Source organism: Chiroxiphia lanceolata, chromosome 5 (assembly GCF_009829145.1).
Source record: "Chiroxiphia lanceolata isolate bChiLan1 chromosome 5, bChiLan1.pri, whole genome shotgun sequence".
Classification (NCBI taxonomy): domain Eukaryota; kingdom Metazoa; phylum Chordata; class Aves; order Passeriformes; family Pipridae; genus Chiroxiphia; species Chiroxiphia lanceolata.
Genome location: NC_045641.1, coordinates 58226953 through 58244780, shown reverse-complemented (window position 1 = coordinate 58244780; position 17828 = coordinate 58226953). Strand labels below are relative to the sequence as shown.

The following is a 17828-nucleotide window of genomic DNA, read 5'->3' as shown; positions in this document are numbered from 1 at the left end:
CCACACTACATTATTTGAAGTACTCTCTACTCAGCCAACATTTTTAATATGGATCAATCACCTCTAGCATCCCTTCCACTACAGCCACCATTCCCCACTCATAAGACTTGCTCAGCACAGCCATTCAAAGCCTTCTGAAGAGCATTGGAGCTATGCTGCCTTCTACAACAGAGCAGCAGGGAACACTTTTAATTAGTATTTTCTCCTGAAGGGTAAAAAAAATTTTCTGAAATTACTTTGCCTGGTAACAAACTGCATCTTCTTTCACTCTACTGTAGATGTGAAAATTATTCCTGATTCACACACTTGCCTCAGTTTCATTTTTCTGCTGTTGTTTTGTTTGTTTTGTTTAACAGATTTTTTTCATTCACCATGAAATTTACACAAAATACTACAAAAAAGCAGTGGAGAACAGAATGTCAATATTAAGGGAAATGGTGTTTCAGCTTACCTTGCTAAAATAAGTTAGTCAAGATGGGTGGAAACACAAAGCCTGCAAACTACTTTATTTTGGGGAAAACAAAATCCATTGGTATGATTTAGAAAGTACTGAAGTAAAAAACAAAACAAAACAAAAAAATCAATATATTTCGTTAGTTAAAATGCTCCCTGTTCCCTCACATTAAACATCAGTACTTGTAAGACTGGAGCAACAACTGACTTTTGGAGAGGCAACAGTTGTGTTTAAAATTCCCTTCTTATGTTTGATAGGTGGATAGTGCAGGTGAAACCTGGGTAACACTGAGGACCTGACTCAGACTATGTACTCTCCATGCCCAACTCACTCCAGGTAACAAGTAGAGATCCAAGTTCTGTGCTGATCTGCTTTATTTCCCTGACAGGCAAGAAGCATTTGGCAGGTAGGGAGCTGCTCAAGTATATGTCTTCAATCTCTGAATGCCTCCATTACATTTTAGGAGGCAGGATTCAAGCACTCTGATCATTAAAGCCAATTTCTTCTCTTTCTTGTTTTCCCCATACATATCTCTACCACGTAGACCTTTCTCAATATTTCCATTGCCTCCTTCACAGGGTGACTTTGGCTCTGAACTATGAGTGAAGCAGAGGTCACTTCTACCTTTGAAAGCAGGTGTGGCCCACACACATGCCAACATCAGAAGTCTTGAAATGGGTCAGGTTCTTAAGACATTCCCTTGCCAGGGATATCCATTCATGAGCAATTACAGAAACAATCACATAAATCTGTCCCTGCTATGCAGTGAGGTGCATTTCAATAACACTCCCATGTAGTTATTAAATGTTTTCCTCTGGAAGATCTCCAGAATGATAAACATTCATTAATCACCACAAGCTACCTCTAAAGTACCAGACTACATGAGAACTACATCAAACAGGTGACCAGAGCCAGACCTAGAGGTGATTTTATATTAGGACAACTTCATGCTGCTCTGCTGACACACAGCTAACTTGCTGTGGCCATTCCAGCCCCAGAATTACTTTCCTTGCAAGAAAACATACTTTAGCCAACAGCACCTCTGTATTTGTCAATCACCCCAAAAGCTTCAGCCAAGAGAAGAGAGGGGAAATCCAGGCATCCATGAACTGATAATCCTCAACTAAGCCAGCAGCTGAGCCAGACCACAGACTGTCAGCACCAGTGACCTTCAGGTACCTCTAATGAGTTCTTGTGGGCCGGAGGTGAGGAAGGAAGGACACAACCAGATCCCACATTGTCCCACAGGCCAGAGGATCACAGAATTAGTTTATTTAGCCAACAACTCAGGAAAACAGGACAGAGACCCTTATCATTGTGGCACGTGGCCCCCACTACCCACACCTCACAGTAAAGGTTCTTCAGTGAACAGCCCACAGCATAAGACTTTCCTGGAGTTAACAAAAGCCCAAGAACACAGACTCAAGGGGTAGTCCATATTAAAAAAAAAAAAAAAAAAAAAAAAAAAAGGTTTTTCACATTATTTTGCAATAAAGGTAAGATTTCCCCTGAAAAAATCATACTGGCAGAAAATTCAGTATACTGTGTTGGAGGCATACCACTCAGTACTAATATAGCTTTTTTTTTTTTCCCCAGAACTGGAACAAGCTATTCTATTGCAAAAGCTGGAGGTTAAATAAGAAAATTCAGACACCAACATTTTTTACAATTAGAGAAATTGCTAACACATCACCAGGCTGTTTGAATGCTGTACCAGTGTAGGAAAAAATACTTGAAACATAGTTTACAGAGAATTTGCACTGCAGAGTACTACCGAGTCTGATGCTCAGTCAGAAGAACACAGAAGTTTTGGTACTTCCATTTGTATATACATGAGTATTTGTACATATGCGTGTTTTAATTAAGCCTTATTAATGTACTTACTCTATTTTCTCACTGTAATTATACAGTTAGACATGAAAACATTCAAAAGTCTAGATGACTCAGGAATTTTACAGCAAGATATGAACTGCCAAATTTAGTCAATAGTACAAACCCAGCTACTCAGCTTAAATCAGTAATCTGGAGCAGACGGAGTAATTTAAACACAACTCTGACAAGTTTTATCCTTTTTTCTTTGTTAATTGTCTGCTAACAGGCTGCAAATAAAGTCTGAAATTTATTCATTATTCAAAATGATTCATAAATGTCTTCACTGACTAACTCTCGGCCTACAAATATCTTAAGCTATGGCTGTCACAACTAAGTAAACAATTTGCAATTCATGGTGTAACTTACGTAATGAATTTCTTCACCTTATGTAACCAGCATGAGCAGTTTAAACAGCTGACAAACACAGCATACATTTTTAATTGCACTCTCACAGTTAACAGTTGGGTGGTTACAGGAATCACCCTCCCAGGAAACACACAATGCCATGTGATTTAAGTTGCAAATACCAAACCTTCCACTTGAGAACATGCTTTGAAACTCACTTTCTCTGCCCACACCCAATGAAGTAGGCAAGCCTTTAAGCTACAGACGCTTTTCCACATATCCTTACGCTCTAGGAGTGGTATTAAACTTCTAATTTAAGCATGATTTTCTGAAATTCAAAAAATGACAATTTATTCTATATTCCCTATAGTACTCCCAGTACTTACCAGGAAGCTATTGCCTTCTTCCTAGTACCATAAAGGGTGCACCATAAAGATTTGCATCAAGTGTTGGGGTTACACTAACATGGGCCATGCGCTCCTCTGCTCCCTTCCTGAAGCTGTACTCCACTTCAGGAATTAAAATAAATATATGAAACTACACTGCAGAAGATGGCTTTAAGCAGTTCTTCAAACAAACTAAAAGCTTCAGGTAACCAGCATTTACCATTTGTCTCAGAATCCAATTCCACAGCTTATCACCACAGAATTCTGTCTTGTACTGAACTAAAATTTTACACTTCAGCTCATCAGGAATCATTTCCTCTCTGTGTGTCTCTAAACTTTGCTCTTACTAGAGCCACAGAGAATTTGATGATCTGTCTTTCCCTCCATTTTTTCTGCCGAGGTACAAGCCAGATTTCGATCTGGCTCTCAGAAGTAATCCTTTTAATTGTATATAAAGTCAGGAGAAAGAAGGTGCCTTTAATGGGGCTGCTACTGAACATGAATAAAGCTCTGAAATCTGGCCCTGCCGACTCAGCTTGGGAAAAAAAAAAAAATTAAATTCTAAGCCAATCATCCCAGTGTCCCAGTTTTTAGTGTTCTTTGATTTCCCTCAGTATTACTCTGATAGCAAAGTGAAATATTGCTCTGCAGCCAGGCAACAGCTATCCACAGTTCTGGGTTACTCTAACGCTTTGCCCTCTTCTACACTTATAACATACTTGAAAATTCTATCAGTTTAATAGACGTTCTCACAAAGACAACTCCTGTTTTTCACTAAAAGAAACTATTCCTAGACAGGACTCTGCTCAACAGCAACAGAGTCCAGGTTTGCAACAGCAAGACCCCCCCATGAGGGCATTGGCATCACATCTGTGAAGCATCTCTAGACAATGAGGGCAGTGGTGAACTGGATCCCAGGACACTGGCCTTAAAGAAAAAAATACCTTTCATAACCAAACTAAGTCTTCCGTGTTTGTTTGTTTTTATTTGTTTGTTTATTTATTTATTTCTGCCTATTTCCCTTACTGTACATACTCTTTCATGGAATAAATTCTGAAAATTTCAATATAACCGTTAGAAAAGTCGAATTTCATTATAACAACTCGAAAGATTTCACGAAGATGTCACTGAAATTTCATGGAGGAAAGACAAAACAAAATGAGCACCTTGAACTGCCAAAAAAAACCCCTACTTTAAAAGTCTGGTACTACCTTTCCACAGCTGTCTCATTTTTCAGACAGCTCTCACCCCTGGGACTCTGTCTGTCCTCAAGACTTTCCTTTACCAGCGGTAACGTGCTCCTGATGATTTGCCCTGAAGGTATAAGCAGCCCTGTGTACTCCCCCTGCCAACACACACACTTGTATTTCGTTCCTTCCTGCCCATGTTCCACTGCTATTTTAGTCTCTTCTCTTCTTCTGTCTAGACAAATTTTACAGCTATTCGTATTACTGCGCTTTCCTAATAAAAATACCCCTGTGCAATCTGCCATCACAGTGCCTATGTGCCACTTAAGATAAATGTGGACACACAAAATAAAGCTGAAAAGGCTCATGGGCCTCATATCTTTTGGATATACAAGAGTCACACAAAAAATGAAATCCAAAAGCAAGTATTGCAGTTCTTCAGAGTAGGATTTATTAGATTATTTTCTGAAGAAAAACCACGAAGTGTAGATGATGGTCCCACCAATCCCAACTTTAGCAGTATTTCCCAGGCAAATGATCTTTTTAGACAAGACTATAGCACTTACAAAGCATAGCATCAAATTCTACATTATGCATCAACTGCAAAGCAGTAACCTTTTATATTTTACCAATACTTCCCACAGTATTTTGACTTTTAAGGCTCAGCTCCAGGAATAAAGCAATTATACTCTTGAAGGACAGCTGAAAACCTACCCTGAATATCTGGTTATTGATCAATAACCAGGAGAAAATAAAAATTAAGCTGATATTTGTCGATCCTGTATGGCTTTTAAATCTTTTTTTTTTTTTTTTTTAGAGCTAGATTGACTTTATTGCACCTTTGGAGCGGATGTTGTCAAGTAATGCACAAAATGAAATTCAGATATCAATGAAAGTATTACAATCTTGATTTTAGATGCAAATCCTTCATGAAACAGATGGCCTTTCTAATACTTTTGCCATTTATAATATTCCTCTCAGCAACATCCGGCACAAAGTAGCAGTTACCCCCTAAAATCTCAGACAAGGTAATACATACCATAATAGAGTTCAGTAAATATAATTACTTATAATACATAAAACATCAATTCAATTAGACTGCTACCATTATAGCTTCTTGGTGATAGTTTGCTCTACAGAAGTGTAACCTAGTACTCTTGCTATTTGTTACTCTGGGTGAAAAAAGAAGTCTTGCTATTGCACTATGTAAGGGACTATCAGAAGGTAAGAAAGCTGTTAGACCCATGGGTTTCATCCTATTTAAACTCATGGACCTATAAAGCACTTCAAATAGACATATAGTCCCCTGAATAATGAATTTAAGCCTAATGACAATAGCCTCACCTTTCTCATTATCTTTCACAAACCCTTAGAAATAGTTCCTGGACCACTGGTCGAAGACCATTACTTTAAGGCAGCAAAGAATTACATGCTGACACATACAGTACTGCTGATTGAGTCATAAGCTGAATAATTACACATATTGCAGCAAAGCACAAACTCCTGTGGCTGCCCAGTCCAAGGCTCTGTGCCAGCACACAGGGACCTGTGTGAGCAACTGTCCCCATAAGCAGCATCAGTACAATAAATGAAACTACACACAGGAGGTAAATTGAACACAGCAGTATTTGCTGGGTAAATACCTAAACAAGGATGCAGCGTAAGAGCTTTTAACTCCCATTCTCCCTTGCAAGTCACCAACTCCACATTCAAAAATCCCAAACTGAAAACACCACACTAAAGAACATGATCAGTCCCATTAACTCAATTGAACCCATTTTTCCTGAGCCATTTGGCTCCTGAACTAAGACCTTTTCTTAGGAAAGTGCTGATAAACTCTTTGCTTGTTTAAATCTACTTCCAGTTACTCATAAGTAAACACAGCCCAGACATACTTGAAGCACTTTTCCCTCACTGCTCATTCAGCAACTCCAGTCACACCAGGCCCTGCTCCCCTTCAGGCCCACAAGCTCAGAGCCATCACACTGTGCCAGCACTGGGACAGCTTCAGGGGGAGGTCTTGGGCAGATGGAGACCCCAGGCTACAGCCTCCTCCTACTAAGAACAAAGAACTTGAACAGCCAGCCTGCACAGGCACAACCTCACAGGCAGCTGGTTTTGTTACCAGGATCACCCACAGCTGTTTTACAAGCCAAGTGTGCCCCAGGTGCATCACCCAGCTCGAGCACTGGCACTTCCCAGGGGGACATCACCACCTGAGGTGGCTCGGGCAAGAAACCCACCCAGCTACTCCTAAGAGGTGACGATCCCACAAACCAACAGGAAATTCTCCCCAGGGCAAGAAAAGAATCAGGAAAGAAAAAGATGCCACGTCATCCCCAAGGTAATGCAGTGTTTCATTTTCTCGGGCTGCACAGCTGACAGCTACACAAGCCATGCAGACACAGGGGAGGTACCTGCAGCACCAGAATGTCCCATGCCACCACCTAGACCAGGGGAGCTCCCCACCTCAGGGAGATGCCACCTCTGTACCCACAGAGCCTCACTCTGAGGCACATGAGGGGTCACAGCCAGATGCTGCTTTTCTTCACACGGTCTGCCAGCAAGGAGAGCTGCACCCACTCCAGGAGGGCACCAAAGCCCACACTGCTGGTTTGGCCTGCAGAGGCCACAGCAACCTTTGGTCCCCAATTCACATTGACAGCCCAGCACCAGCTCCCACCAGCCTTAGGGAACTCCAGGCACACAAAACGAGGCCCTACACGTACCCAGCCACGCACATACCTTGTTCAAATGCCAGGCAGTGCCTCACAGGGGGCGCAGCCCCCAGGACTGAATGCAGGGGGCTGGTAACAGGGTTCATCAGCACAGGGAGGGAGCCAGGCCCATAGCACTCCTCAGAGACGGGGCTGCAGACAACCATCCCCAGCAGAGCTCGGAAGAAGGCTGATGACCCCAGGCTGAGCTGAAATGCCCCCTTGGGGGCGGGTTTGGGGGGGCCCCAGGTGTTGCCAATGATGGTCATGAGGGCCTATCATTGCCTACAGCTGGCACTGCCTCTGCTGATGGCGCACTACACCTGCCATGCTGCCACCAGCCTCATGCAGGGCTTGTTTTCCCCACGGAGACGTGCAGGACCCTTGCCTAGGGTGGAGCTCCCCTTCAGCGCCTCGGTGGCTGCCCACAGCGGGGATCACTGGACTGAGGGATTGCAGCTACTGCAAGTGGCTCTGCCAGCGTCCAGTCAGGATCTGACCCTGCGACGGCCGGGCTTGAGTGAAATGTAAATCTCTTTTCCCTCAAGAAAACTTCTAACTGATAAAAGGCAAACAAATCCCCCCATAAATGTTCCCAGGATTATTTACAGTGTTCTTTTGGCAGAAGCAATTAGCAACTAGGGGCCTTATGTATGTCTCCCTCCAGCAGTAAACAGCCACTGAAATAAATGAGTTGTCAAGCAAACAACAAGAGAAAAGTGCCCAAAATTTCCACCCCTGCACCGGCCCTTGGAGGACACTTGTGCCTTCTGTCTCTTACTCGCCTCACTCCTCCAGAAACCACTGGCACACACAGCCAATATGAGCATTCTCCTGCTCATCTCCTCAGGTTCTTGTCCGCACCCACCCGCAACCCTGCAGCAGTGCCCAGGCACTTGTCGTGCTCGCTGAAAATGCCCTCTGGAAATATTTAGCAAGCACTGCTCAAAGGTCTGATCCAGAACTGCTTCCCTGGATCTAAACAGTCCGCTGTGCTGAAGATGAACAAAATTTAAGCAGTCTGAAGTTTATTTGGGGAAGAAACCCGACGTTAACAGTGACACAAATCTCACCCCTGAGCTCGTGGGGGCTACTGCTAGAGGCTACACCACAGGCAGAGAAGAGCTGGGCCTCTGGCAATGAAGAGATTTGTGAAGCAGCACAATGGAAGAACAAAGCAAGCAGCCTTTGTTCTTCTTAACTGTGTGGCAAGGCACGTGATGGCCAGATTTTAATGTGTTTAGACTAAATGTTTATCTAAAATGTTTGGAAGATTGGGCTAAGTTAACAAGATTCCTGAAATTTGTACACTCACTGGGAACATAATAGGGAAGTCATAACCATGTAGCAATAAATTAATATGCAAATTAGATGTGTTGAGTTAGAAGAGGACAGGTTGAATGAATAGTGCATTTGCAGAGAGGGTATTTTTAGTATTTCTTGATTATTGTATTCTGTCAGTCTAGAAGTTCACAAATGTAAAAGGATAACAAGCCCCTACAAGGTCTGTGGCACTAGAGGGCTTCTTTGATGGTGCTAATGAAGCAGATGACTGTAACCTTCACAACTTTCCATAATATTCATTTTTGCAAATGTAACTAGAATTGAACAGTATCTATAATCTCATAACTGCCAGTCAACACTTTGGCATATTGCCAGAATATATGGAAAAGAAACTGATAGTGTGGAAGAAACAAAATGTGTTGTAGAGGGAAGCTGTCTCAGATAAGTAAACAGGTAATATCCAGTTTGCCTCTCTTCTGGTGCAGGTTGACGCCATGCCTCCCAAATTTTGCCTCCAGGGCCTGTTACCTACCTCTATAGATACTTCACTGACAACAAAGTACTACGTGCTTTGACAGCAGAAGGTTCTTTGTAGTTTTCAGACTAATTTGTCACTTCCTTCTGTGTCACTTCTTATGATATACCCCTTTGAATCACACAAAGTAGCTCTTCTCATCTTAGCATTAACACCCACCAAATATTTGTAGTCTCTTAGTGCATCCCTGCCTTCATCATCTCACACCCACATTTAGCACTCCTAATCTTTCCACCTAAATCAATCCTGAAGCCATCCCGATAATTTTTGTTGCTTTTCTCTGAACTCGTCTCAGTTTGTAGAGACACTGCTATTCAAGTTTTGTGCCAGGCTGGATGTGATGCTTTTAGGTATGTATGCATCAGAACTGTGTAGAATTAATCTATTACCACCCTGAGCTGCAATACATTTCTTCTGTATATGCAGTGCAAACACCGCTTTGCAAATTAATGTGTAATGTTCTATCCTGAGTTTCTGAACTGATCTCCAGGCTTTTACTTCTTTTTGAAAGTCATGAGTTCCAGATTATATTTTTATCTTGCTTTGTCCATTAGTAGAGATACAGAGATCATGTAAAAAATTATCAGAAAAATCTCAATAGGAGGAGCATCAGAATACACTATAATAATCAGAAAAGAAGGCTCCGACATATTTTCTGAAGTTTACATGGCATTTTGCTCCAAAGAAAAAATTGGTTTGCATAAATTCTTGTTTAGTCTCTGTGTGCACAGAGATTACTGCTAGGACAGCAAAGGACCACCAAATCCCACAATCACACAGTCCTGAGACCACTGTGGAGCAGCATCCATCACCATATATCACAGAATCACAGAATCAACCAGGCTGGAAAAGACCTCTGAGACCACTGAGTTCAACCCATGACCCAACACCACCCTGTCAACATATAGAATTTTATAGCCTTGGATTATGTATAGCTGCATTCACATGGTAAAGGAATCTGTGACAGGATCACAGGGAGACATGGTACAAAGTCTTGCTGACAGATGGACAGGAGATTCAGAAGACAATGAGAAAACAGTACTGGAGCAAGGGACTCAAAGTCACTCAACTCATACATGGGACAAATGAACAAGTACACAGAAGAGGATCCCCCCAGCCCTCTTAAAAAGCCCCAACCTTGCCTTGTTGGTAAGGTGTAATTCTCCTCTTACCCTGGACTGACTGCTGCCCACTCACTGTCCTGAGGCTCCCTGAGTAACCAGTTACCTGTGTGTTCCTGATGTGAGAGGCCAGGATTGCTGCGTGCTGGCCATCTCTGGTTCTTCAAAGATAGGGAACCTCATGAGTTATGCTACAATTTGCATGGGAAGACACAGGGTCAATGCAAAGAGGCAGGAGATGAAGACTAGGTTAAATAACAGGCTAACTTGAAAGGACAAGACTAATAATAACAAAATGGGACAAGGGAAAGGGACAGAAAAAAAGGGAGCAGAGAAGAGCAGGGATCAAAGGAGCAGGAAGAATAGCAGTATGGAGATTGAGAAGAAAGGTTGTGACAGCCCCAGACTGTCACACCACAGGGCGGCAGACTGTGTCAGGCCATTAGGAGAATAATTTCGTGACACACAAAAATGTGATCCAAAGGAAGCCCTGGCAGCTTCCAAAGGGACACCCCCTGCATTTCAAACACTACTGACGTAACACGGAGGGGCCCCAGACTGAGCCGCTAGTAGGTGAGTAGGTGTTTGAAGGCAGTAGCCAACAGCCATTTCTGCTGAGACAAAACCTGGCCACACATCTGCTACAAAAGTCAACAGAAATCTCTTCTTTCTCCAGACAGAAACTGAGTAACTCGAATAGTATTGTGACAGTAATATTCTTTCCTTTAACTGTGCACTCTTTACTAACACATTTCAAATGCCTTACAAAGGAGGCATCTCCACTGCCACTAAAAGGTGAACAGGCTGAGGCTCAGGAGGGTGAAGTTGCTTCCTAAGGTGGCCTAGCACAAATCAGAAAATAGAGACCAGCCATTGCTCTCCTGCTCTAGTGCACTAGTTGCAAAGCAATGCTTCATATAAACATGATCTGTTCCCCCCTCTACTTCATTGGGAATAGTTCTTCTTCAAACAGAAGAATATGCTTCCTTTGGTTTCTTACAGCTACCCTGGTGACAGGATAAAATCCAGGTGACATCCACTCTTCCCTTCAGCATTCATCATCAGACATCAGATAGGTATGGTTAAGGGAAAGGACTAGAGCCCTCTCAAGCTGAGATATCCTGTTTACTCTGCACCCTGGCCAGCTCCCTCCTCCTTGTCTGGCTACTCAGCATGTTACATACACGACAAGTGGACTAAAACAACATTTAAGACAAGGCCTAACACTCGTTAAAAATAGGTAAGATCTCAAAGCAAGCTTAAACTGCATCCTCACCTCAACCTGAAGAGATGGAAGATAGCAACTTCCTGCACAGATCACTGGTAGTTTCTGTCACAGCCCATGTCGAGCTGCCACATGTGCATTAAATACATGAATGCACATGTCAAGGAGCTTGGGAGGGTGTTCAGTATCATGTGCCAAACCCCACGTGGAAACAAGCTCTCCCAACAAGGAGAACTATGGGGCTGGAAACCCCAAATCTGTCTGCATCTTCCATTGGCCAGCTGATCACTTTGCAGAGCAGATCCCCACATATTCCTTTCTTGCCCCACCCATAGCCTCCTTCCCCTTTTTGATCCCAGAAACACATTTTGCTTTGCAAGCTAGAGGATGGGTAAAAGTTGGGAGGAAGGAAGGCAAAAGAGAATTCTCCCAGGCTTAGTATCCCAGAGGCTCACCAGAGGGTTTGTCTGAGAAATACTTTGTTAAAATTAAATGCATTTGTGATGGCGGAAAGCATTACATAAAACCAACTCCATCTTAGGAGATCTGCTCTTTGGATCATCCTGTTCTGGCCTGCTTTACAGATAGCACATATTAACCAATTAATGATGAAGAGTCAGCCTAGCTATGGATGAATGGCTTGGATTAATCTCTTTTGTCTTGTGTACGATAAACAACTTGTCAGCTAAATCCTGTCTGTAGAAACTTTATTAGAGATGATTATGCATGAGTCAGAAAGGACACAGCTTGACTTTCAGATCCCAATTTGAGTTTAAGGGCTGGTTGGTTAGAAACATCACCTTGAAAACCGAGTAAATTTGGTCTGGATGTCACTGAAGAGAATAAATACGGAGTCTGGTGAAAAAGAAAGCAAAAGAAAAAATTAGAAAAGATAATTGCCAGTTTGGGGCAACGACATTCTTAGATGTGACACTACGTATAGCTGCAGAGGACAGAAACCAATAAAAGTTATTTATAGGGTTTCTAAGTTGAGTAGATAAAGGTCAAGATGTTTACCTGACCCATTGCTAGAGTTAATGGGCTGGAGATTGTTTTAAAGGAAACAAAGTGGGATGAAATATTTACGTATCCATAATAAAGTTACACATTATGAAAATTTAATGCATTTAATTTTCAAATAATTTTTGTCTCTTTTCACATTCAAGTGTGCAAGATCAAACTAGCAAAAATTAAGATGCTGTTTTAGTGAAGAATGATGCATCAGATACAGTTGGCTAAATAGAAAAATCAAGAAAAATTAAATTCGAATCAAGCTGAATAAAATTTTTAAAACTTTTTAGTGAAATTCTAAGACAGGAAATTCATTTTAGGTCAACTCAGAATGTTTTGGTCAAACCATAATGAAATGCTCTGGTTTTTAATATTTTTATCTGGATCAATTTTTCCTGGAGAAATATTCCCTAAAAAATTAAAGTCTATTTTAAAAATACTAAAAATTGTCATAATTTCCGCAATTATATTCGTAGTGCTGAAAAAAAAAATAATTTTTCACCTCTATGTTTCCCTTCACTCTTCCTTAGCCTCTAACTCTGTAGTGACTATTTTGTCACTACACATGACAAAAAATCACAAAAATCTCTGATTTTGCCCCAAATTCATAAGCTTACTGTTTATGAAAGAAAAAATTAGACCAGTTCTGCAATACCAGCAATACCAGATGATGTCACAGAGACATCATCCTTCTTTTTTCTATCTGATCACATTGACTGGAGGCTTTATTCAGAATTATAATACTGGAGATGAGAGTCTTCATTTCTCTTCATTCCCTGGGTAGACCATTGTGCCATTTAGGAAGGAAGGATGCTTTTATAGCTAAGGTATAAGTCTAAGGGTCAAGATATTTGGACACACTTCCATTTCTAGCTCAGATTTTTGTGCAGTTGCAGACAAGGCAATCTGAATTTCTTGGCAAAATAAGGAAAACAGAATACCTCCATAATTCTTCCACTGTTTAGATTTTATGCATTGAAGCAGTCTTTCTCCTTACCACTGTAGTCAACTCAAAATGAGATACACTGTCCATAACTGGGGACTAGGCTTTCTGCTGGGACCCTTGCTAGGAATCTCATGCTGGAGTTCAGTTTTAATGTTTTGAGATGAATTTTAATGTACTCGTGACTATAATACTACACACAGCTGCAGAAGCAGCCAGAGTGCAGGTGTGGAGCAAAGCTCTCCCCCACTGTAAGGAAAGCCATAAAGACATGATGAAGTAATGGCAAAGAGTTGGCCTCCAAGAAGGCACTTCCCACTGCTGTGCACAGTTCAACTGTCAGGGCTTGGGGAGAGGAAGTGTTGGAAGAGAGGAGGCTCTGGGGGGTTAACAGCAGGCAGTAGTCAATACCTGCTTACCAAGATAAATGAATAAATAAATCACAATCAAAATTAAATATCTCAGTTACCAAACAGGGGCTTTCAGCTGATTCAAACTCAATGTCTACTCTGGTATTTTGGTTCTGAGAAAAATCAGCTGTTTTGACTTTCCATATTGGTTCTTGCAAGCCTTCCCCAGACTGAAAATCAGCTGCCTGTAGCTCCAAGCAAAACAGCCCAACTGCTCTCCCTCCTCCTGGGCCACAGCTCTGGCTCTGCATCTCACCCCATCTGTACCCCAACAGAGCCGAGTACCTCTGGGTAGTCACAGCGAGTCTGATGATGCTCGATGGCTCGGAAAGACCAGACAGCATCCCTATTTGTCTACAGCGTGATACCCTGTGTAAACCAAAAATCTATGTGCTGAGCACAGCCTGGGCTGCCAGTCTTTGCTCTGCCTCAGCAGAGGTGGGGCAGAGGCTGCCAGAGAGGCTTTTTGCCACCTTGGTATCTTCCGAAGATGGAGGCTGTCTGGGGACTGCGACCATCCCATGTGTTAAGTCAGAGCAACCCCAGAGACTGCTCTAATTTATGCAGACCTGAAATAGCTTTTACAGCTGTTTTACAGCTTGTGTTATTTCCATTCTATTGAAAGTGAATAAGCACAAAACTTAAAGCCTGTTCTCCTTGCACTTTTGCTGAGGTTTCAGTCCAGCCATACTGACCCTGACTATGCTTAAGATTTCCCAAAAAAAGCTCCGTTTGTGATGGTGGTTTGGTAATGCAGACAACTGTCTGCTAATAATTGACTGAGACCAATACATTTCACGTAAGCCACTTATGGTAATGACTTTTGGTCACTAGTGATGCGAGCAAGGTCAAGTTAAAACCCATGGGTGAGAGACTGCATAGTCCCTTCTGAGTCCCTTAGGACATCCGTTCTCCACTGATGATAACTGAAGTAGCAGGGTGTCTTGCTGGGAAAACTTAATTTGCAAGCAAGGAAATATCTTGGAGCTTGTGCAGGGCTGTCAGCAGTGTGATTCTGCTGGGCTGGAAATATTCTGAGCAAATATGATAAGGTGAAACTGGCCAGTAGCAAGGCCTATGTGGCATGTCACTTCCAGAGCTCTATTTTAAGGATTTAAGAGAGATTAAAGTTGTTTAGAAAAGTGAATTTCTCCCCAGAGAGAGAAATGGCCTATCCCAAAATCAAAGCAAACACCAAGTAACTTTAATTTCTTTTTCCCTTTTACCTGTGTCCTCTCCTTTTAACAATTTACATAACTTTGTTCACTCTCACAAAATGAAACAAGGTCTGACTTGCATGTCCCATAATGTCAGTACAGTAGGAAACAAAAACTGACCATCCATGACCTGAATAATAACTTAACAACTCCAATCATAAAGCAAAAAGTTCAGCTAATGTATGTTTAAGGAATTCTTCCCTTCTTTTCACTTCTTGCAACCATGGCATTATCTTCTCCAGAGGCCACCAGCTCTTCATGCAGCAGCCCAGAACCTGTTTCTGCAATGTAGGTGCCTGGGGCAGGAGATGTAGGAGCTCAGGAACTAAATATGGGGCCCAAAAGGGCTTGTTCTCTTACATGGGTTACTTGAGAAGGGCTGGGCAGTGAACACTTATGAAGTTTTGGCCAGTAAGGGCGGATTCCCTGCAAATTGTACCCTGGGTCTTTCTGCGGACTATGGGGGGAAAAAAACCCCAAAATTAAGTTCTTGCTTTTTAATTGAAATGCAGCAAATATGGTTTTTTAATAGTCTGCTTTCCCATGTGGTGTAACATCTACGTGGGAATTTTTAAGAGACATGAGGCAGCATGTCTGTGTTTACAACAATAATAATAACAATCTTATCTCAAGCCCACAGGATGCTGAGGGGTTCAGTGTTGGGTGAAATGTCACCCTTGCAGAGGATAGGCTGAGGAATTCGTGTGCAGCGGGAGCTTGTGATCTGAGCACGGGGGTTTAGAAGAGGGCTGCATTTCATGACCTACAAAAGAGAAAAAAATGAGATTTACAGTCCAAATGTGCTGAGCAGCCCTTTCCCTTCAGTTATTAGAGGCACTCGGCATATAATTCATAATCGTCTAATGGCAGGGTGGTGGGGGAGGTGCCCATTGCCATTCGACATCAAAATCCCTCCAGAAACAGTAGAAACAGGCTCTGCTCATATTTATATCATGACAATAAATGGCTGCCAGGAAGATACCAGCAAATATCAGAATAAATAATTCAGTAAGTAACAGAAGATCATGAAGACTAACATACATGTTTCTGTTTCCTCTCCTTTTCTCTCTCTCCATCCTTTATATATATGCTCTTTCTCTTCTGGTCTCCCAAATTTCCCTGCTTTTGTGCAATACTTCTCCCCCTTCTTTTTCTTACGTACACAAAATCATGGCTTAAAATCCAGCTTTCCTGTTTCTCTGCTTTCTAGCCTCTGTCAAGCTTCTAATAGTTTTCTTGCATTTATCCTTCCTCTCTAACTTCCCCTTATATTCTTTCCTTCTTGTACTGCCTGCTCCTGTCATCACCCAACACATCCCTTCTTGTGGGACAACTGGCAGTGCTGACTTGCCATGGTAAACTCAGTTCTGAGTTATGTTACAGTAAAATGCTACTGAAGTTGATAAAATCCTTTTGGCTTGATCTTGGAGCAGCAGCAGAATATGGCCCTGCATTGAGAGCATTCCTAAGGTTATTGCATTGCTGTGACACCAGATCCACCAAGTTACCCAAAGTATGGAAGGGATGTGTGCTTTTAAGTGGATTTGTTTATGGCTTTGCATACTTGGACACATAAAATACTCCAAGTCTTGATCTACATCCAGGAAAGGCAGAAAACCCTTTGGCTGACACATAAGGGGTGTCAGGCACTCCTTGTCCAGTGCCACAACTTCCGTGTGATGTTAAATCATCAATGTGATCATTCATTCAGATGCCCAGTAGAGTAGAGGCCATGAGACTGTCCTGAATTCAATTCTGTTCAGAAGATACAATCTAAGTTTTCAAGGTGTTTTCAATGGAGAATTTCTCATCTCTGAAAGCAAGCTGTTCCTGGGGTTAATGCCTTCCCCAGGGGAAGGCATTAACCGTTGTTGGCCTTATATCTCATTCAAATTCAGCTGGTCTAACCTCACCCTTCCACTCATGATGAACCCAGTAACTGCCTGCTAGATAGAGAGTCCTCTCTGAGCAGGTTACCTTTCCATATGCAGTTTTATAGCCTATGATAAAGCCATCCCTCTATCTTCTCTTCGTTGAGCTTGGCTGGCTGAGCTCCATAAGCCTTGCATTACCAAGCAGGCCCTCCTAAACCATTTCCACAGAGCTACCTGGTTTGCATTACTCCCCAAACTACTATTAATATACTTTATGGACCACTTTGTCATGGTTTTTTTCTAGTTCTTTAATAAAAATTATAACTAGCCTAATGCAAAGAGCTGTTACCTGTAACACCCTGTGAAATCTGGTTTATGTCTATAGAAAATTTCATTTTAAACTCCATAATTTACCCAGCTTTTAAATCCATTTAATGTGCATCATGTTGATTTCTGTAGCTTATTAATCAAAATTTCATCTGGTGCCCATTCAAGTGCCTAAAAGAAGAGAAGGAATATTCAATCAACGCTAGTGCCTTTATCAACAAAAATTAGTTTAATGGGATCTATTGTTATAAATCCATGTTGATTAGCATTAGTTAGCATATCTGTATTTCATTCTTTATTACTTTATTCATTAATTACATTAGCTGCTACATTACTTATTCTAGCATTGTTATATTTACACTTTTCAAGAGTTTGAATAATATCAACTTTCTTCTAGGTCTTTGATATTTCACCAGTATCCTGACAAATTCTAAAAGTCACCATTTACAGGAATTAAGTCTGGACATTTCTTAACCAGCTCTTTTAAAATGCTTAGTATCAAATTATTGAGATCAATTAAATTAAAGTGACTGAATTTATTAACTGCTCTGTCAGTCTAAGTTACTGCTGGAGAAAGAAGTATTTTGTTGTCATCACATGGCAAGAACATCTCATCCAGTTTTTTTCCCAAAAGAAGAATAAAAATTATTATTAATTAAACATTATCAAAGAGATCCTTGATTTCCACAGGTTTTCTTAATCATTTCCATTTGGCAAAAGACAAATACTATTATTAGCATTTCCATCACTAATATGCTTTGCTATTACAGAATACATAATAATAATTTACTTGGAAGAGTCTGGTTTTTAATAGCTTTTGAGGCTTTGCTTCCTGTATTGACACAGCAACACACAGCTTGCCCTTCTTGTACTTCTTTTCCTATATAGCTTTTATTGTTCCAGGTTTCTGATTTCCAGAT

General features: G+C 41.5%; 1 protein-coding gene across 5 annotated transcripts in view; it reads right to left on the bottom strand.

Annotated features, from left to right (window-relative positions):
* TMEM178B (transmembrane protein 178B) overlaps positions 1 to 17828 on the bottom strand; it is a 241105-nt gene that overhangs the window by 199130 nt on the left and 24147 nt on the right. Inside the window, exon 1 of one of the 5 annotated variants that reach the window (XM_032688132.1) lies at positions 6990 to 7336. The exons of the other annotated variants lie outside the window; for them this stretch is intronic. Coding sequence (XP_032544023.1) covers positions 6990 to 7230 — 241 coding nt within the window. The 5' untranslated portion in view covers positions 7231 to 7336. Of the gene's footprint in view, positions 1 to 6989; positions 7337 to 17828 lie in introns of those variants that run through there. 5 annotated transcript variants of the gene reach the window in all.